Source organism: Solea senegalensis, linkage group LG16 (genome assembly GCF_019176455.1).
Source record: "Solea senegalensis isolate Sse05_10M linkage group LG16, IFAPA_SoseM_1, whole genome shotgun sequence".
Lineage (NCBI taxonomy): Eukaryota > Metazoa > Chordata > Actinopteri > Pleuronectiformes > Soleidae > Solea > Solea senegalensis.
The window spans coordinates 6902871-6925628 of record NC_058036.1 but is presented as its reverse complement, the minus strand read 5'-3'; the positions used below and the strand labels follow the sequence as shown (position 1 = coordinate 6925628).

Below are 22758 nucleotides of genomic sequence, written 5' to 3'. Positions count from 1 at the left end.
CCGGCTCTATGGATTTTGTCCCATATGTCAAACGTGTCTGATCACGTGACACGTGAGACAAATGAGGACGAAACCTGTACGGAGGACGAAACCTGACTATGTATAAATAAATGTCATCGTATAATAAGATGTCTATTTGCCATTTGTCATGAAATATTCAGTGGCACATGGGCAACCCTTAGCTCCAATTGTATATCTAGGAAATACATAAAAACAATCATTGACATGTTTTATATTGGTTTTCGTGTGTCCATAATTGTTACTGGTCCATTTAGTCAAATACAAATTTCCAAATGAGCACAATCTAGCTGTATGCGTGAATTTAAATGTGCATTACACACAACGCTGCACGACAAACCTGTCCCAAACACCAAGTAAGTGCAAAACAGTTTATTTCACAGCTGTTTATTTATTCAAAACTCAAAAGGATGAGTGATCTCTCTAGATGTTTCACGTGGTCCAAAACAATGCGTGCCAGAGCAGACGGCAGCCAGTTTGCAAAAACAGAACTAGCAGGGGAAGGACAACAAAAGACTCCCATGGTTAAACTGTAACAGACCTGTTAATACTGACAACTCTTTACTCTCGCAAATTATAACATAATGACTGCTGTCGTGTGAGAATGATGTATAGCTTCAGTGTCAGTGGCTGACTAGTACTTTTAGGGTTTAACACCAAACTGCTACGATCTATCACCGTGTTTTCAGTCTGCGGTGAGAATCGGGATTGTGCAACAAAGGAAGGACACGTTTGCAAAATATTCACTCATTCACAGTCAATGTTAAACATTCTCATGCTCAGATATGCTGCTGTTGGATAAAAAAAAAATTCTGAATTTGCAGAGCACTCGTCGTCATGACACCGAGGTATTTCCTTCAGTGTTTCCGCGTGCCTTGAACGCGCTCAAATAACATACCTCGGGCCCTCGGAGTTCAGTCCGACTCAGCCGCAAAGTTTGTGTCAATTAAATATAAGTTAAATAAATAAGAAACTATTCATTAAAAAAAAGACTTTCGTTACAGTTTTAGTAGCTGTGGGAGTGTCCTGATGGCACGGTGGAGCAGCTATTTTCCGTGCTCTAATCATTAGAAGCGCACCAAAGGCAACGTAAATACCTCCATAATGAGCAAAAAACAGCTTTCTCTCGGAAACCAAAACATCGGTAATATTTACAGACTTTAAATTCACTGTTTCTCAATGGCGACCATCAACGCCGGTTCCATCTCGTCTGCGTTATTCATGCTGAAACGACTGGGATATGTTGGAGATTACTGTTATTGTTACTGTGTAAGTGGAGGCAGGGATTGAGCAGCAACTGGAGATGCAAAGACGCCGCGTGTCGACGGGTTGAGAAACAGACAGAGGGGAAAGAAAGAAAGTGGAAAAAACAATGAGAAGTATTTATAGAAAGCGTGCAAAGAGAGAGAGAGAGAGAGAGAGAGAGAGAGTAGAAAAACAAATGCGGGTGAACAGAAAAGGAGATGGACATGTTGGAGTAAAGCGTTTAGTATTCATCCTGGTCCAGGTGAGCTTGTTCTTCAAGTTCTTCATCTTCTGGAGGCGCAAAGCCTTCCTGAAATGAAGAAAAGAAAACACATTTTTTTTTTATTAATTAATGTTCTCACATCTCTCTGAATGTGAAAGAAGTCAAAATATAACGCTAAGTCACCCTATGTTATTGGTCCTATAACACGATTTTATCGGAAAATATAAACCTTTGTGATATTTGGCAAAATCTAACAGGTGATCCATCATGCATACACACCATTTGTCATCTATTAAAGGTATTTCCTTTTGTTCCTAACTTTTTGTCCATAAATAAGCGGCATTACTTCCAAGAAGAGAACCAAGAAACAGCAGTTTCACACCAGGAGTATGTTGTTACTCATTGCACCCTGCGTGTATTGCTGATAACTCATGCCTCTGTTGCGTAGAGAATGTCGATTATCCTGCTGAGGACGGGGCTGTTTTCGCTCTCGTGCTCCTGGCAGATCAGCTCGATGTCCCGTAGTTTGCTGAAGTAGAAGTCTCGCTCCTTCTCCAGTCCGTCGACGGTCAACTTCAACTCCATCAACTGAGCACGGAAACAGGAAACCAAAAGATTACGGATAATCTAAAACGATAGTTGGTTAGAAAAACCACTGACGTGAGACAATGGAGAAAGAAAATCTAAAGACAAACAGACAGGGATGCATTGATCAATAATGACACTGGATACAGGTCTGATATGGACTAATGTGGTTGGATCAGACATGTTTGACATATGGGACAAAATCCATAGAGCCAGTCTGTTAGATTCAATGAATGAAAGAATTGAACATTCATGACGTTCTACTAACAAATAAATCAATGTCTGCTTATGACAAAACAAAATGTTTATGTTGGTATATGACTCGGTTTATCCCAAATAACCAGGTCATTCCCAACATTCCCAAACTAAAGTTTCCATGGAAAGTTTCTGGACATTGTTGGATCGGTGCGACCCATGCAACTCTACCTGTTGATTTAGCTCCATGATCTCTGCATCCCCGCCCCCATTTCTAGACAAAGATGGGTTCTTCCTCAAGGCTGGAGTGTTGTGTTGGACCCGCTGTGGTGCCGGCATGTTTTTAGGGACCGTCGGAGACGTCCTCTGTGGTCCTGCGTTGGTCAGAGATGGTGAGAGATGTCGAACGTTTGAATCAAAACAGTGTCAAAACACTTCTTCTCCTGGCTCAGTAGCAAGTGTGGCGATGGATGTGGAGCACATTATTGAGGGCTGATGATATCAGCTTGTAGCAGGATGTTGTGCCTTTGATACTTGTATTTTTCGTGTGAATAGATTGCAAATAGGAACATTTTAGATTCAAATAAGCCAAATTACAAATGATGAGCTTTTTTTTAATCCAGACAAAAGCCAAAAAAAAAAACCCTACCGAACCTCAAGAGGTCTTTCCAACATACTCAAAGACAAAACATGCCGACGCGCGTCATTACAATTTTGAAATAAATGGCCATGTACAACCACACTGCTTGCCAGTGACCAAGTCAAACAGCAGGCTTATAATGAATTGGTTCAAGCAAAAGGCTGGTGAGGCTCTTGTTAGTAAAAGTCGATACACTTCCTCGTGTATCAGCACAAACTTTCAGAGAAGCTGCAGCAGGAGAACATGGTTGTCTACATTCTTCTTCAGGTCCTCTGGCACTGCCGTGCATGATGAATTCGGGGCGGGGGAGTTAACGAGACGTTGCGTGACGTGGTATTAACATCCGTCCTGCAAGATCCGATCACAAGTGGACAGCTTTTGAGTACGACGGTTCACACACCCGGCGTTAAAATGCGTCCTGGTTGTCTCTCCTGCCACCACTTGTGATTTGGATCTCGCTTCCCCAACAGTGAATCGTCTGCATTTGCATACGTAGAAGCGGGGATGAACCGGACAGTGTCACATGACCAACGCCGACTTCACTGTTTCCTTGAACCAACATGGGACGTCAACGATCCCCTCCATTGATAATGTGGCTGCCAGTGGGGACACAAGGAAAAACCGGTTTTAACTACTTCAAAAAAGGCTCTCGTAATAGACTCTACTCAGCAATATCTTAAGCATATGTTTGCTGCAATCACAGAATTTCTTTGCCTTAATTTATAGTGGAAAAAGATAGATTTTATTATGTGAGCCTATTGTTAAATGGCTAACTTTTATCCCTGCTGGCAGCCATGTTATCAGTGAGAGGGATTGTTGAGGTCCCGGGCTGGTTCATGGGAATGGCAGCGGATCAGAGGATGTGAGATTAAGAGGTGGTTTCGATGCTAAATGCATCCCAAACCACCTCAGAATGCGTGTTTTTTGGTTGTTTTTTTTTGGCATCAGATCTGAAGACGACATTAAAGCCGGGTTTCCATCATGGTACAGTTTCGTTTGGTACAGTACTGTGTGGTTTGGTACGGTAAAGCCTCGGGTCAGGCCTGCGTTTCGACTGAAAACGAACACTTACAATATACAACCAACAATCCTTAGAATTATTTTGTAGGAAAGCCAAGGACAAAACTTGGCGACTGAGTTCCAGATGGACAGCGACTCCAAGCCTGTGACTAATTCGGGTCCATTCGCTCTAAAACTCAGTTCCCAATCAGCAGGCAGCTCCCTAAGGCTTGCCCATGGTCAGAAAAAAACACGGCTCAAAGAACGAGCGAGGGAGCGAGTGTCGTTTGAAATTATTGACAGAAATCGAATTCTTTTGGTGCTAATCCAAATAATAACTCAAAAAATACATACAGTACTGAACCAAAACGAACTGATCCACTTAAAGGAAACGCAGCTTGAGATGCCTTCACACTGTACTTGAAGCTGTAACACTCAGGACAGATGTTGACACCAGTTCTCAACGGGTTCTCATGTCGTGCGTGTCCACTTGCTTTTGAACGCTGGGCAGTGAGACGGACCTAAGAAGACAGCAGCAACACTATGACTCGTGCCGCTCACACCACTTGCTTGCAGGGAGCGCCATCGAGCCATCCAAAGCTCAGCAAGACCGTGCAGCAAAGGCAAAACTGTGTGGTTTACCTGGGTTTCTCTTTGGTTTGTGGATAAAGTGATCACCTGGGTTGGGGGCAGGGGCCATGTCCTGTCCCTGTCTGGCTAGCAAAGGGTCGTACTCCTTCCCGTCGTAGTTGGCATCGAAGAACTTCTTGAACCACTGCACGAACTCAAAGTTGTCCTGGAACTTCCCTTTTACAAGCTTTTCCACAGGAATAATCTGGAGAACGTAAACGGGAAATGGTTGATCAGCTCCACGCGAGACAACGGGCACATAACACAACAATGTGGTTAGAAAAGGATTCGGACTTTGTCAACACTCATCCTTTTAAAAGCTGCCTGAAGGACTTTGAAGTTGTGTATCGACTCGTGCTCCAACTTGGCTTGAAATTTGACCTTCTTCAGAAGGATGCAACCTGGGAACAACATGTCCATGAACTGGCAATATGCTGCACCTGGAGGAGACAAAGACAAAGGTGTTGGTTTTTGGGGTCTCGTTGTCAAATGGACAAACGGACTCGCAGCTGTACCTGAACAGAGCTGTTCAATTTTGGTGTAGGTGAGTTGCAAAGAATCGTTGACCCATGCCAGCATGTCATGTCGGCTGAGGTTGTCAATGGACACCGATGTGGCGTACACATTCACTGCCATCCCCTACCTGCAACGAAGAGCAGAGGAGGGAATAAACGGGGTGGTTTTGCCAAATTAACAAGATCACAATTGACTAATCTCACGATTATTTGGTTCGTAAAATGTTTCCCAAAACTGGAAAGGATAGTGTTCTCAAGTGTGCTGAACCCAAATTACGTAAACGGCTCTTATCATATGATCGACTTGGGTTGGGCTGTTTGAAGTGACTCCATCTTTCAAGCCTTTTTTTGAATGATTATCAAAAAAGTATCCAAAATATCCCAGATTAAACGATTCTTTCTGTCATTTAATGTTGCGTAAGGAGCTCATTCTTCACCGTCATCTGATTTCAAACTTGTTTTGAACCGCCCGGCTCTCAGAATCACAACTTCTAAAACCAGAACCACTGGCAACATCTTTAGATCATATGTTTACATCTTTGTTTCTCACAGTAAAAATATCGCATATTTTTTTTTAAATGTCAACCAGCATCATTTCCCCCAATCCCCCCAAAGATAATCGCAATTAGACATTTATTCAAAGTCAAAACCAGTGTTTTCATCCTGTTTTTTGATTTCTGACTAAGACATTGGCCCCTTTAATCCAAGTGTTAATCTACAGATGTGTTAAAACTGAAATATCCCTATGTTTATGAGCACCAATGGCACATATGACACGTCCGTGGTCCCTTTTAATTTCCTGGACTCTTAACACCTATGATGTACTGCAGAGAAAGGTGGAGACTTCAGAATTACTATGTTTACCTGTGAAGTGCACGAGCCTGGCGAACCTGCAATTACATGATTATTACCTACAACCACATGAGCAGCAATAAATCAGTGTATTGGATTAAAAGCACGCAGCCACAGGATTATGGGAAGGGTTAGGGTGCAGCTTCTAATAAATGTGTATTATTATTACGGTTAAAAAAAGAGGATATTCTCCAAGAAGAAAAAACAGCCGGGCCTTCCACTGAGCTCTGGTGTAATGACTGCAGCAAAAATCCCGAGTGCAGTGGGCGCAGGAAGAAATGGGGCGGGGGTTTGACATTTCCAGCCTGCGCTGAGAACAATAAATGAGCCCTTTTTCGTGTCAGGGAGCCTCCTGGTCTAAAAAGCCGCAGCGCCTGTTCTTCCTGCGGCCCCCTCTACAGGCCTCCACCAACACCTCAGCACAGCCAGTGCACGGGAAATAATCCCACACTCGGTACACGGGAATAAACCGAGACGCAGCGGAAAGAGCGCAGTGATTTCTCATGTACTCACAGTGTCGAGGAGAGTCTGCTGCTGTTGTTGTTGTTGTTGTTGTTGTTGTTCTCACGCTTGACTGAGTGTGTTCCTGTGTCAGGGCTCCACTCTCGTCGTCGTTGTTGTCGGACCGTGCGCGGCGGTGCAGCAGGACTGCTCGCTGGCTTGTTCGCTTGGTAACGGGCCGCCTCGTCTGTCTGGAGCTGCAACAATCCAGCCGCCACTGCGCATGCGCCCGACTCCATGCTGCTAAAGGATCATTATAAATAGGACTGAGAGGCACATGCATGATGTGGCTGTTTTGGAATTAAGGCTCGCTGCTGCTGCTGCTGCTGAGGTTTTAGTGGAAAAAAAATCTCAGTTTTGAGGTTCGATAAAAACATAGATTTTCATAATGTCTGGACTGAAGTTGGTAAAGTTGAGTTCTGGACATCTATGACTACTAGCATCCTGTAAATCAAACATTTTATGTATCATTTCAGAACAAAAATTCAAATTAAAAGTCCCACATTTGCACTTTTTAACTCTCACATTATGACTTTTTTAAAAAAACACCTCCAATTTGAGTTCCATTAAAAACAGATTTCCATAATTTCTGGACAAGATGAACATTTTACTATAGATTTTTAAAGAAATTTCAAGTTAAAAATCCAACATTTGTAGTACAACATGTAGTATGTCCTGAACACAACTTTACCTTTTTTCCCCCAGAACTTGTGGAAAAACTTGTTATTATTGGAACTCAAAGTTGAGAATTGTTTTTTGTTTTTTTAAAGTGCCAATATGAGATTTTTAATATGAAGTCTCACTAAAACTGTACAGTAAAAATGTTTGATTTTCAGTATGCTAGTAGTAGTCGGAGATGTCCTGAACCCTGAATAGTCAATCTTTTTCAGAACTTATGGAATATGTAGTTATTACGTCTCAAAATTTGAGAACATTTTCAAAATAAAAAATTCCAATGTGGGACATTTAACTTGAAATTTCTATATGGTAAAAATGTCTGATTTTCAATATGCTGGTAATAATAGATGTCCTGAACCCAAGTAGCCAGTCTTTTCCAGAACTTACAGAAAAATTAGTGTTCATTACATTTAAAATTTGATAATTTTTTTTGATTTAAAAAGATAATTTGAATTTTTTTTAAAACTGTACTGTAAAAACATGTCCGATGTCACTATGCTAGTCGTGATAGATGTCCTGAGCATAATTGAAGTGTCTTGTCCCCCTGAGTAAATGTAGTAATCAAACCAGTCAGCGGATGATTTCCTTGTGGTTTTATTTGCACTCAAATCATGTGATAAAGAGCTGCAGGGAAGAAAGAAAGGAGATAAAAGTAAATCAATGTGACAACACATTGTTCAGCACCAGTGTACATGTGGGAGGAGGAAGACACAACAACCTTCAGTGGAGCTTGTAGAAGTGAAATTTGTCCCGTAAATAAAAAAAAAAAGTGGTACCTTTACTGTCGCAGGTCTGAACATGAGCTAAATCCTGTGTGCTTTCCTGCCAACACAAAAAATATACAACCAAGACAGAAAAACAATACAGTAGTTGAGAACTTGTCAAGAAGAAAGAGCATGGGTTAATTAAAGGTCAGTACCAACAGTGATGACCATCACCATCACCTTCTCTATGCGTCACAGTGGTGATGCTACATTGGAAGTGTCGGGCAGAGGAACGTTCCGTTTTAAACGCCGCAGTTTCAGCGGGTGACTTTGAGGGTGTCGGTGAAAAAGGCAGTTTAGGTGAGACTTTTTTTTGTTTTTTGCTCTTTGTGGAAAACAAAGAATTCTGCGACATAAGTGTTGACTACAGTCGTCGCCCTCTTGACGAGCCACCGTCGCCACCGTGCACAGCACACACAGCATTCACATTCATTGGGGTGGAACAGAAGTCTATTCTATAAATCTGTAAACATGACCTGACGGCTTCATTTGTTGAGGGGGGGTGCGGGCAGTGACATAAAAGGTTAATAGCTCAAATGTGAAGTATAAAAAAAATTCATAAATAAACACTTTTATAGTATTATGGTGCTTTTCATTAATTGGTCGTTACATTTTAATCATCATCATGCCGACGCCGTTGTCATTTATAACATTTCATTCATCCATGAATCGCAGTTAAAAACACATTTGTGACATTAAATCATGTAAAAAAAAAAAGAAAAAAAAAGGCATCTAAATAGTACATGATACAAGTGCAAAATTGTATTTTACAGTGAGGTAACACAGTCATATTCCTAACTTTTATTAGTAAGTTACAGTATTTACCCTCCAATTGCCAAAGTCATATATTGGCCAGTTATTGTTACTCTTCAGCTTGTTTTCGGTTAATGTTAGACTGGAATTTCGGTGGCTATAATCGCTCAGTTTACCTTGGTTGCCTCCACGTTATGTTATCATCATTGCAATGTCGTGCAGTTTAATGTTTTACAGCCCGAAAGAACTCTGCTGAGTTCAAAATGAAAACAGCACTCAGTTACCCCACTAATATTCTAAGCTTCCAGAATAATAATAATAAAAATTAAAAAAAATACAAGGTGTCTTGCTTGGCCATAAGTTTCCCTCAGGTATCATTGTTCTGCTCCACGTGACGGCCTTCTGTTTAGTTACCAGATCCCACTGGACCTCCCTCCAGGAGGAGCGAGGATCCTGGCCGAGGATCTCTTTGGAATGTTGTCGTCAAGCTGCGAGCCTGAAACGGCAGGGAACAGGATCACTTTGAACATTTTTCTCCTTCCATTTTTTACACGAAGAAAACAGTTTTCATAAAGTTACTGCACAATTCATGCCAAAATATGTCAGTATGTGGAGAAATGAGCCATGGTGCTAGGATTTCAGGCTCAACCTTGACGTTCTCTAAAGGTTGTATAAAAGTAATGTTAGGGGAACGTTCTGGGAACCTTTGGAGAACGTTCACTAAAACATCTAAAACATGCAGGGCAAAACTTGTTCCAAAATGTTCTTTAATAACAATAATAATAATAATAATAATGTTCCTTTCACTTTGTTTTTTTGTGTGTATTTTTTAAATATATACTCTTTTTAGACTCATTTTTGTTTGCCACAGACTAGCACAATTGGTATCTTCATGGACCTTGATTGTCATATCCAGTTATATAACGCCCTAATCTTTTAATGACTTGGAATGCAGTGTAAACTGGTTTTTCAACATTTCATCCACCCGCAACAAAGTAGACAAAGCCCTCAACTGCAAGATGTCAAACTGTAACGCTCACTACAACGCCCTCATCATTCCCCTTGACTGCCTGTAATCCAGATTGTACTAAAAATAAACCATGTCATTTTTAATAAATGGACATTCCTTAACACTTAAAAAACCAAATGTCCCCTTCTCACCAGACAGGCTGAAGCCGGACTCATGGAGGTCCCTCACACCTCCGTGCCTGGTGCATGGACGTGTTGGAGTGTCCACATCTGACGCCCCAAACTCCCTCTTTCCTGAGTTGGCCAGCGCTACGACGTCACCCGTGTAAGGCTCCCGCTCCACGGCTTTCACTGCCTGGCACTGGTCGAGCAACGAGACATCACATTAGAGACAGAGCGTGAACATTTTAGACGATTTATGAACTATGAAACTGTTCACTACACACTTGTGCTGAAACGTAATTCTCCAACTGTATAATAAAATATCGTACTCCCAAAAAGAAGAAATAAACAGCCCAAACATGACTCAGCTGAAATGCGTTTGCTGATTTTGACTTACATTTCTTACAGCCCTTGCATAGTGACTCATGCGATATATATATAGGATTTTTGGGATTGTATCAAATTTTCAACTTTAATCTGTCCAATAACTGATATATTGACCGTCTTTCTAAACAAATTTCATGACCACATCATGTTGTTATATATATAAAGAGCTCAATTAATGTGCCTACGATAGGTCGACCATCAATAAAATTATATATATATATACACACATTTACTTTACTTTTTATACTTTATTCTTGTAATAATACGACTTTTTCCCTCCTAATATTACAACTTTGTTCTTGCAATGTTACGACTTTATTCTCGCAATGTTACGACTTTATTCTCATACTTTTATGACTTTATTCTCGCAATGTTACGACTCTATTCTCGCAATGTTACGACTTTATTCTCGTAATGTTACGACTTTATTCTCACAATCTTCGACTTTTAATGTTACGACTCTATCACAATGTTCGACTTTATTCTCATAATATTATGACTTTTCTCACAATATTATGACTTTTGTTCTCAATGTTACGACTTTATTCTCATACTATTGCAATGACTTTATTCTCACAATGTTACGACTTTATTCTCATACTGTTACGACTTTATTCTCATACTGTTACGACTTTATACTCGCAATGTTACGACTTTATTCTCATAATATTACGACTTTATTCTCACAATGTTACGACTTTATTCTCGTAATTTTACAACTTTATTCTCAAAAGATTCACTATTTTTTACTTTTCTGTTTGGCCCTGACACTCTGTTGTATTATTAGAGATAGTTATTCACTTATATTATTTGAAAATAGCAGTAGAATAAATAAAGAAGGAGCAAACACGGCAGTACTAAAAGAGAAGCTGCAACATTTGAGTGCGAGTTAAGAGTTTCTGGTTCTGGTTTCTTTGCACTTCGTTGACAGTAAAGTGACAGTAAAACTATTTAAGACGTAGTTATAGGCTGCACTTTATACGATATCAAACTAAAACTAGCTATCAAAAAAACGCCTCTGTTAAGACGTATTGAAATCACGTCCATGTCTCACACCTTTTCCCTCTGAACCATCTTCTTGTAAAGATAATCTGGGAAGGTTCTCAGAGGGCAAAACTTCCCAGAGCCTTCGGCACACGTAAACATGTCGTTTTCATAGACCAGCCGCCCACGGCTGATGGTGACCAGGGGTACGCCGTGACAACGGAGGCCTTCGTACAGGTTGATATCCCCTCCCTGGACCTGATTGTCCACAGAAATGGTCCTGTGTGGACAGAGATGAAAGAAAGGGATTAGCCAGTTTATCCAGATACAAAAAAAAAAAAAAACCCAAAAACCTAATCATCCTCTGAGAGATGGGATAAAAGCTGTGGCGAGAAAAGCTGCTCGATGAATGGATGGATCCGGTTTCATACTTTGATCCCTCGGGGTCCCAGACCACGATATCAGCATCTGCTCCTGCGATGATCCGGCCTTTCCTGGGGTAGAGGTTGTAGATCTTGGCCGCATTTGAGCTTGTGACTGCGACAAAGCGATTCTCGTCCATCTTACCCCCAATCTATGAATCATAAACACATACATAATAAATTGTGGGGATAAATTCACAGAATGAAGTCTCTTTTCTCTCTAAGTATATATTTTTTTTCAGATTTTTCAGAACAGATGTCCTGTTCTTGGAGGATCGCAGCAGTCTGATAAAGAACAAAAGAGGCTCCACGTACCACTCCTTTCTCCCAGATGACGCTCATGCGGTCCTGAATGCCAGGGAGACCGTGGGGGATCTTTGTGAAATCGTCCTTACCCATGGCTTTCTGTTTGACGGTGAACGGACGATGATCGGACCCCACGACGTTCAGCGTGTCACTGACGGGTCGGACAGAACAAATCACGGTTACACACATGATTTGAGTACACATTGTGTTGAATGCATGAATGTGTACTCTCCATACTTTCCCAGGAGACTCATTAGGACATTGGGAGTATTGGGGTCCAGACGCAGGGGAGGCACCGTGACATGGGCAGCAGCATACGCCCAGTCCTGATGATAGTACTGCATACCGTTCAGAACAGTGTGGGCCGTGGTTGTCTCCCCGTGGACGACTTTACCTGTGGACAATATGGGCTCACAATGAATGAATACTTTGGGAATTCATCTATACCAGTGGTCTGCAACCTTTAGAATGAAAAGAGCCATTTTTGTCACTTCTCCACCAAAATTAAATTAATCTGGGGCCGCAAAAAACCCATTTGACCCATAAAATGAAGTATCATTTTTTATACATATACACTATATTTGAAGTACAAAAAGAAAACTGTTGACATTTCATTGCTGTGTATACCCAAACTCTTGTGGTTTATGCCTGAGAAAACCTGCCTGGCATTAGTACAAATGTGTACATTACTTTTACGTTTTTTAAATGTCCCATTTGAAGTAGACATTGGATGTGACGCACAAAATATCAAAAACACTTTTATCCATGCCTTTGTCTGTGAAAAACATGAAAATAAAATGATAAACAAACACATTTTTCATTAATTTTATTTAGTTTTGACTTTTTGTTTTTAAAATGAGTTCGTTTAAATGAGTTTTTAGAGCGGGTTTGCTAGACTATTACTATTTACATAACATAAATAATAATAAATAGCCCTGATGAGACACAATCCGAGGAAAAACATGGGCAAAATAAAAAAAAACAACAACAATAAACCCAGTAAAATGCTAAAAGACTAGAGGTTTGATTCACTTAGATGAACCAACTCAACCAGATTAACTACAGAACACATGTTGTGTTTAACTTGCATAGTCTTATGTCCCACATTGTAAACAAAAACACATTGGAAACATTTTATTATAAATGAACCTTTCAGAACTGAAAATAAATACATTTCATATGAACCCAAAAGGATTATGTATGAAATGAAATTTTCTGTAGTTTTTATTTTTATTTCAGTTAACAATTTAATTTTATTTTATTTTTTCTTAATTTTAGTTTTTGTTAACAATAACCTTGATCTGAAGCAGGAACAGCCAGAGAAAAGCCAAGCAAACAAGGGAAGAACATACAAACGCCACACATTTCTCAGCAACCCACACAATAACAACAAAATTGCTCTGTACTGGAATTCAAGACAAAAACAGCCCTGGGAGTCACTTTATCAAATTTAAAACATAATTTTTTCCACAGTTACTTGCCATTTTAAAGACAAATGTCTCACCTTGCATCTTTGCTGTAGCCACGACGTCTCCCGCAGACATGCTGGACACGTTCACCAGATAGACGGGACAGTGGGCCTTTGACAAAACACACAAAAAGGCACATAATCCTTGATATAATCTACATTCATTTACATAATGAATGCACAATTTAATGCGGCCTGCCACTTCATAGTAAGTAAGAGCTCGGTATTTTCTCAGTTTGAGAACCACAGATCTACAGCAACGCCGCATATTTTATTAATTCATTAATGTGGTTTTTTATGTGACCTTTCACTCACCCTGTTGGCGATGGTAATCGCCCTGTGGGTTGCCTCTGCTTCCAGCTGTGAAGAAAAAGATGCAATATCATCTCAGTGTTCTAGAAGTGCTCGTAAACAAGATAGGCAGCAGTTAGGGAGGAAACCCAGATTGAATCTGGATCAAATCATACCTCTTCAGGCCTGCTGATTTCAATCCCCTCTGGTCCGCTGATACCCAAGTCCAGTACTTCTTTTGCACCCTGCAACCAGAAAATAAAATAAACTGTGCATATTACAAACTATAACGGGCATAAATATGAACGAAGACGTCGTGAAAGGGATTCTCTGTAACCTCTGCCACCAGCTCCCCGTTCTCAGCATGGACTCTCGCGATCGCTCCAATGTCCTTACAGTGTTGCAGGGCCTGGAACAGCTCGCCGTCTCGCAGCATGAACGTGTCCTTGTAGGCCATGAACATCTGGAAGGAATTCACTCCTTTCTCTCTCACCAGCTTCTCCATCTCGGCTTGTACCTTTAGGACAAACGGAGGGAGAGAGGAAATGAAGCAGCAAGTTTAGATTCATCTTTGAAATCTGTGGTGGCGCCGTACCTTCAGTCTTGTATAAAGTACCTTAAAAACACACCTAGACCCATTTTTGTGTTTTTGGCTTTTAAGTTCTAGAATATTTTTTCATGCACATTTTTGAGTGTTCTCAATTCCTTTTAATGTTTAGTCTATTGTAAACAACGTAAACTAAAATACTCACACTTACACACCGACGCACAAAAATGTGCTCATTGAAACCTGTTCAAATCACAATTTTTTTGATGCATCATGACAAAAACTTGGTAATTTAAGGGTTAAAAACTTAAAAGATTCAATGTTTCATATGGATGATGAGGACTGATTTTTTTATGAGCACCTTTGGTAACACTTTAGATTAGGGAGCACATATTCACTATTAACTAGGTGCTCACTAAACAGCACACTAACCCTTTATTAGTAATTATTAAGCGCAAATTAACACCTTACATACCTACATAACATTATTCTACCTCTATTACGAAATGAATTAAGAAGGTCTGGTATGCTACTTATATGCATGTTAGTAAGCACCTAGTTAATGGTGAATATGTGTTCCTCTAAAGTGTTACGGCACCTTGTATTGCTCCAGGTGTGTTAATGTGAGTATTTTATGATAAATAAATACAAATAATAATTCATATAAACAAATGTTTCCGCTTATCTTTCACATATGCCACACTGCAATAATCAAACTAAAAATAATCCAGATTACATGAAGTATATTGACAATAATTCATTTACTGTGGGGTTTTTTTAAGACCATAAAAATAAGGTGCATCATGACAAAAACGTGGCAATTTAAGAGTTAAAAAAAGACCTTTATATAGATGGAAAAGACTGATTTTGGTTTAAAATATAAAAAAAAAATTTTTTATGAACACATGTTGGTGCTCTAGGTGTGTTAACGTGACTTTTTTTTGACGGCGCATCTAAGGGTTAAAAGTAAAAAGCATCTTACCAGAAAATCACTTTTTTAAAAATAATAGAAAATAATAGTAATATTATAAAAATAATATTACTTAAGTAAAAGCTCTATATAAATACAGACCAATACCAACTCTTCTTCTTCTGATTTTATTTGGTAGTAACGAGTAACAAAGATAGTTAGAGGAAAATGTAGTGGAGTAAAATTAAAAGTTGCTCGAAACATAAATAAAGTAAAGTACAGGTGCGTGAATGTTGTACTCAAGCACAGTAATTAGAGTATTTGTACTGTATTTGTGACATTACAACACTGCGTACAATACCTTGGGTCCCCACCAAGTCACTCCCACGTGCAGAGCGTAGTCACAGCAGACTTTGGAGTCGGCCAGGCTGCGGCACGTCTCGTACGCCTCCAGCAGAGACTCGTTCTTCTCTGGCAGAACGTGTCCGATCACCATCGTCGTGCCACCAGCGAGAGCCGCCTGCAGGGAAACGCAGAGTAGCACTCGACCAGTTAATCTACTAATAAGCTAATGAGCGGTTTTGTCCATTGTCAATTGTCCTGTGTTTTTATGAGTGTCACATGATCGGAGTCTAACTTGAAAAGCACAGCTTCACATTAACTGAAATGAAACTAGCATTAAGTGACACTGAAGCAGGAGGTATTGATTTATATAAAGCCCATAAACACTGAAGAGGCCATAAACCCGCTGACAAACACAAACACAGCTACGGCCACGAACATAAAAATAAAAGCCTCAATAACCATTTATGCTTGACTTTATTGTTATGTGCAGCAGGCTGGGAGATATGAGTCCTACAGGAGCAACTCAACCTCACACTATGAACACAACTGCATACAGTATGTGTTCATTACAGTAACAGAACTTACAGTAACGAAGACGCACTTGGTTCACTGTGGTGTATCAGTGTTAAAGTCTAAATATCTTCCTCCTTTTCTTTGTTACATGTCCGGCAGTGACACTTGGTCCTAGCCTTGAAACCGCAACGCTAATTCCTTTTTAGACCCTCTCGTAGGGGGGCGGGACCTCATTCCCAAAATGTAAACAGTGTCCGCCATCTTTGCTAACAGTTAGGCTAACAGGAAGTGTCACTGGTGGGTATGTAACAAAGAAAAGAATGGAGATATTTCTCAACTCAGGGGAAACTGAGGTTGGGAAGCACAATTTTTCAAATTCTAGTAATACAAAGCTAAAGCAAGTATTCCTGAAAGTGGTTTCTTTTGTACTTTCTAAAAATAGGCGCTAAAAATAGGATAAAAATAGTCAACCCGAACACTTCTGTGCAGTTTGTTTTTTTTATTACCATTTTACTATTCATTATGTCACTATTTTAATTCTATTTTTATGGTTTTGTGTTTTATATCTTTAATGTCGCTGTGCCTTTAAATCTGTAAAGCACATTGAACTTTTTTCTGTATATTATTGTAAATGTGTATTTTAATGAAAGATGTTTAATGTAATGTAATGTACTTTCTATTTCTACATCCCGCAGGTGACCAAAGTGCTTTCCAAAATAAAAGCATCAGAGACAAACAGCATTATAAACGGACTCATTCATGAAAATAGCAATTTTTAAAAACACACAAGAATAAAAAAAAAGTGAAAGAATAACTATTGGGTGGTTAAAGCCATTCTGAATAAATGTGTTTTAAGTTTGATTTTAAATCTACAGTGACCAAACAAGTGAAAGCAGGGATTGTTTTTGTGTCTCAGTGAGCATCTGTCAGCTGACCCTAGAGAGTGGAGCACTGAGTGTGTGTGTGTGTGTGTGTGTGTGTGTGTAGTGAGTGGCGGGGGGTTTGTCTGGCAACCATTGTCTCTACGCACAATGGTGCGAGTGAAAAGGCTTTGCGGCAGCCTTTGCAGCAGCTCCCTGGTCTCCATGGAAACAGATAGTCATCTGCATTTGGAGATGCAGATGGACTGAATTGGAGCATGGGCGGCGGCGGCGGTGGGAGGGGCTAAGAAGCCGGTAAGAGAGTAGTGTGGCAAATATTGTCTGTCGTCCGCTGAATCCCAGCATGTGTCACGCTTCTGCTCCCAAAGTGCTACAGAGTGATGATGAGTCATGATGAAGCAGAGTGGGACATCCCGCTCTTATAAGCATCAGCCTTGCTGGCAGCTATTCATCCTGCTAATAAAACGCCAAATCATCTTTGGATCGTTGGCGAGAGACATACTGTACATTACAAAGAGCAAAACACACTAAATTTGGCGCAACTAATCGAAATTTAATGTCTTTAAATACTTTTATTATTGACTTAAAAAATCAAAACATTGCAAATAATGCTGATTTAAGGTGTGTCTTTTGGGCTGCGGCTTCAAATTTAAACGTTTCTCCACTCGTTTATGTATCACAGCTTCAGACTGCTGACCTTAAGACATTTCGATGTTCAAGTTCACACTGAAGAATATTCAGTTTGTCTAAATAAGTTTCATATTCGGTAAGTGACACAGTTCAAAACAAAGAAACATTATGGATGTCTGAGGAATTAACTTAGATTGTGATCATCCTCCGTTAACAACTTTTGGTTGACAGAATGTTCCCGGGAACGTTACCTTTTGGTTGCGGGAACATTCCCTGAAGGTTTTCCCCTAGGCTCTCCTGTGGTTGACACAGAAACGTTCCTGTAACCACTTTTGTTGTAGAAAAGTAACGTTAAGGGAAAGTTGTGGGAACCTTTAGAGAACCCTCTGTAAAGGCTGTATAAAGGATGTGACAAAGTAACGTACTGGGAACGTTTTGGGAACCAAATGTGCAACCAAAAACTAACGTTAGGGGAATGTTAGGAAGACTTAGGAGAACCTAGCGGGGAACTTTCCCGCAACCAAAAGGTAACCAAAAATTGTTAGCTAGGACATGTCCAACAACGTTCTCTTGTAGTTGTGAAAAATATAACCAAAAAACAACCGAATGGGAACATTGTGTGGAAACCACGGTGCAACCACAGGAGAACGTTACAGTTTTTGGTTCCCTCAACGTTTAGGGAACGTTTGGCTCCTCCCTAACCCTGAGGGAACATTCTCTAAACGTTAGTTTTTGGTCTTATTGTCACTAACCTTAGGAGAACCTTGTGTGTTAGTAGGGTCAGCAACACCACAACAAGTGGAAGTCAAGTTACATGAATAATTCCATAACAGAAAACAACATTTCAGTTTCAATGTGTCTGAACACTTCCCCTGTCCTTCCTTCACGTCCAGCAGGACATTTACCTTGGTGCCGCTGTAGTAGTCGTCGGCCGTGGTGGCGTTCATGAAGCTCTCCTCCAGGTGGACGCTGGTGTCGATGCCTCCTGGAAGGACCAGTTTCCCTGACGCGTCGATCACTTTGGCCCCGCCGGGGATCATCATCTCCTTCCCCACCTGCTGGATGATCCCGTTCTCGATGTAGACGTCCGCCTCCTGGGTGCAGTCGTCGTTCACCACTTTGCCGCCCTTGATCAGGATCCGCACCATTGCTGAGCTGGAAGACATGGCTATCGCTCTGTGGAGCAAAGAGACACACACACACACAGATTGAAGATTTCGCCCAGTTGTGGCTGCTAAAACACAAGAACTGAAATGTTTACATGTCACGGCACCTCATTCTGAGGCAGTTGCAGTAAAAGTACAGGAGGAGAGAGAAGAACCAGTGCTGCTGCTGCTGCTCCGAGACTAAACTGACATCAGCTCTGAGTGTGAGTGGACCGTGTCAGTCACCGCCTGTGACCCGACACAGTCCCAGTGGACTGTGACGTCGTGGTGCCGGGGGCCAGTTGTGGATCACAATATGAGGCAAACACGGGTCAAAAAGACCATTATTCTGACAAGACTGATGCAGCACAAAGCTACTTGACAATGGCGCCCACTCACTCAGGCCACAGAGACACAGTGACACGTTTACACTTAAACGTGCTGTATTTGCTTCACCCAAATTCCTCAATGGCTGAATAATTAGCTATAAAACATGATTTTTTGTTGTTGTTGTTTATGGTGGTAATTCCATAGCTATATAGAGTGTCTTATATCCTTTTTTTTCCAGCACAAAATATAGGAAATCGCATATTTTCACCAACTCTATAAACACACTGGGGCAAAAAGTAAATAATGTTTGGCTCGTTTTCATGCACAAAAATAAAAGAAAAACGGTCTAATTTTGTGATTATATAAAATGAATCATAAGTTTGACTCAACAACACATAAGAAGACAATAAAACACACATTTTTTTTTAAAGTCTGATGATGTGACCCATAAACACACACCACAAGGATGTCCATATAAGGAGTTGCGTACCAAAGGTGCACCTGTGTGTGGCACAGAGCCGTGCCGTGTGAGCACTAAGGGTTAATAAAAAAAAAAGCTGGGTGAGTCAGTAACCATGACAACGGGTCCCCAAAGGAATCCATGTAGATGCAAAAGGATTAACTGGGAGAAGGAAATCGCTGGAAGACGAAACAAGATAGTTGCCAAAAAATTCTGCGACTCTGTCTTTGAGCGTGTGTGTATTGTGGTTTAACAAAACAGATGAATTTTGCCCTTCTGGGACCAATAAAGTTTTTTTGACTCTGAATTGGAAAGTCGAAAGTGCATTTAAAAACGTCCTCTTTTATGTCACAAAATCAAATTTAAACCGAAAGAAAATAAATTTGAAACATTAAAAGGAAATAATTATGATGTACATTTTGGTTTTTTTTATGAACAAAATGGCAAAGGAAATAGCTCTTTAGAGGACAAAAAATACACATAAACTCATAAAACTACTACTAGTAATAATAATAATGATAAGCAATGTGAAAACCAGTAGAAATCTCAAAATAACGGCAGTTATTTAATGCAGTTACTGGCAGGGATTAACAATTCATAAACAACAAAGACACACAGAGATGTGCCTCTTATCACACACTGATTTCCTTAGTGTGTGTGTGTGTGTGTCTACCCTGCGTGATTGCGTGTATGTGTGCGTGCGTATGAGGGTGCGGCAACTTGACTGCACGGACTCCTTCTCCCTCTCACATCCACAGCGTGATCCACTGGAGGATAATGTGCATGATATTAATATTAACGATGATAATAATAATGTCAGTTGCATGCATGAGCTTTTATGCATCTATTTCAGCATACCTGGAAGCAGCTGCACGCCATAATACATATGTTATTATAATAATAATAATATTATTATCATATCATCTGGCTGCAGTAGACTTATTGTTAAAGTTATAACCAGGTGAGATTATGTCACTTTACGTGGATAATTATCACAGATGCATGTCATGTTTTGAGTGACGTTCCATTCAACTGGATTAAATGCACACACATTTTAGTGAGCTAACGTTGAGCATAGCGGCGAGAACGTCGGTTTCCACGCTCAGTGACACTTCCCCACTTGTGCGACTTGACACAAAGAAACCGGTCTCCATCCGGTAACACACACATACAAAAAAAACTAGGCTGTCCAGATTCATTATCGACCGAGTCCATCGTCCTCCTCCTTCTCCTCCTCCTGCACAAACAGCACAAAAACACTGTGGCCTCACAGGTGAGGAGGTGCAACATCTGTGGATATCCAGGGAGGAGGAGGAGTAGGAGGAGGAAAGGGAGTATGGAAACAAAGTCTCCCCGCAGAGGATTTGAGCACAGATTTGCTCCAGCCAGAGGGAAACATCTCATCCTCTACTTACCTCCTGTCTGTGTGGATCTCCTTCCTTCCTGCTCCTGCACCTGCTGCTCCTGCTGCTCCACCCGGCTCACACTGCAACACAATCCCGAGGATGGCACTTTCCAACGAGACACACACACACACACTCACTCACACAGACACACAGCAGATGGATGAATTGGGTGCCTTCCTGGCCGGTGTGGGACTAGCAGCAGACCGCAGCATCATCGTCAAGTCAGCAATAAGACACAAGGTACATTTCCGTTCATGGCTTTTCAAAATAAGATCCCCACCCCCATGAAGCAACGTGCTGAATTCAGTTGTTTTTTTTCTTTTTTTAGGTTTTACTTTTCCTCTTCGTCTTCACATTTTATCACGACAATAACTTTTTAGTTTGGACTCTTCCTCTCCGTTTGATCTATTTATCTAATCTAATATCAATCTATCTTCTGGATCTTCATCTTTGTCCTGCTTTTTCTTTTCCCACCATCTTGCATTATGACACTCTTTAACCTTTACATTTATTTGAACTTTTCTTAATTGTCCTATTATGTTACAAATATTTACTGTCTTTGAAGAAAGATGTTATTCAATATTAAATGTGTCAGTCTAACTGACCACCCTTATTTAACAATGATATCACTACATTTGCATCTCTGACTAACATTTAAAAAACAACAATGTCTTACCGGGGTAACTGACCTACATTTGTTATGCTTTTACTTTGTAGGGAAGTAATCTGATTTCCGGTGCCATTCTACTCGTCTGCTGTTAACTTGACTCCGCTCGCGGGCTCCAGGCTGTGAGATGGTGAGAAGCTCCAATCAGCTGCGGTGAGTGAAGACTTGGTCGCCTAAGCAACCAATTACTTTACGCTTGGGGCGTGTCCGCCACGACGGGGGATGTACCACTATGAGTGGAAGAGGGGTGGGCAAAATAAACATGTTAAAAACGTGTCATTTAGCTTTTCACGCACAGTGTACGAGCGTTAACGGAATACATTCAGTACTATTATCTGCAACAATTACTAATACACGGATAAATTACGCATTAATGAGCTTAGAAGAATTACTGTCTAAATATACGACTGAAGATACTCTACACACTTTAGCAAAATGTATAAAGTACTGTTCCGTGCAGTCATTTGGCAATAAACAAACATAAAGTAGATAATTTAAACATTAATGAGCTTATTTCCAAAGAATAACTGTCTAAATATAAGGTTGAACAAAGTCCACAAGCTTTAAGTATTGTTCTCTGCAACATTTGTCAATAAACAAATATGAAGCAGATAAAATTAAACATTTATGAGCAAATTCGAAGAATAACTGTCTAAATATAGGGTTGAACAAACTCTACAAGCTTTAATTAAATGTATAAAGTACTGTTCTCTGCAACATTTGTCAATAAACAAACATAAAGCAGATAAATTAAACATTAATGAACACATTTTTGAAGAATGTCTTAATATAATGTTAAACAAATGTATAAAGTACTACTCTCTAAACAAACATGAAGCAGATAAATTAAACATTTTTTGAGCATATTTAAATAACTGTCTAAATATAAGACTGAAGATGCTCTACAAGCTTGAATTAAATGTACTTTTAACTGCAATATTTGTCAATAAACAAAACTATAGCAGATAAATGAAACATTTAAGAGCATATTTGTATCAGTGAGAAGGATTGATAATCCGCTGAAAATGAATTCATTAAAGGTTGAGGAGGTGAGCATCAGAGAGAAAACAAAACCTTGAAGAAAAATGTAGAAATAAGGCAGATTTTTCTTGTCTTTTTTGTTTTTTTTGCACAAAAACAATACATTTATTCAAGTGTTCTCCAGCACAAGTACATACGGAGCCTTTTTATCTTCTCTCTGGACACTAAACATAAGTATGAGGGGTTCAAAGTGGAGAATGACTGCTACATTTGCTGTATGAACTGCTCTTGAAACAAAACAGAAGAGTCACGCCGAGCGTCAACAGTGTCACTGGATATCAAATGATTGACCTGCA

At 40.2% G+C, this 22758-nt stretch overlaps 2 protein-coding genes across 3 annotated transcripts; both read right to left on the bottom strand.

The window, feature by feature from the left end:
- Positions 1-375: 375 nt before the first annotated feature.
- mapre3a (microtubule-associated protein, RP/EB family, member 3a) lies at positions 376-6606 on the bottom strand. Of its 2 annotated transcripts, none has more exons than XM_044048153.1 (7): positions 6416-6606; positions 5051-5178; positions 4830-4975; positions 4584-4740; positions 2498-2640; positions 1922-2074; positions 376-1573 (listed from the first exon to the last, which is right to left on the bottom strand). In XM_044048153.1, exons 2-7 carry the CDS (start codon positions 5169-5171, stop codon positions 1505-1507), a joined length of 789 nt encoding a protein of 262 aa, XP_043904088.1. In that variant the 5' UTR covers positions 5172-5178; positions 6416-6606; the 3' UTR covers positions 376-1504. The 2 variants fall into 2 exon arrangements, with proteins under 2 accessions (XP_043904088.1, XP_043904089.1); XM_044048154.1 differs by having other exon boundaries at positions 1514-1573; positions 1869-2074.
- A 1053-nt stretch (positions 6607-7659) lies between these two features.
- dpysl5a (dihydropyrimidinase like 5a) lies at positions 7660-21582 on the bottom strand. The gene is made up of 13 exons (XM_044047902.1): positions 20764-21582; positions 18319-18589; positions 15406-15564; positions 13925-14104; positions 13764-13832; positions 13612-13656; positions 13333-13408; positions 12066-12222; positions 11838-11979; positions 11532-11674; positions 11173-11380; positions 9760-9928; positions 7660-9094 (listed from the first exon to the last, which is right to left on the bottom strand). Exons 2-13 carry the CDS (start codon positions 18577-18579, stop codon positions 9009-9011), a joined length of 1695 nt encoding a protein of 564 aa, XP_043903837.1. The 5' UTR covers positions 18580-18589; positions 20764-21582; the 3' UTR covers positions 7660-9008.
- Positions 21583-22758: the final 1176 nt, after the last annotated feature.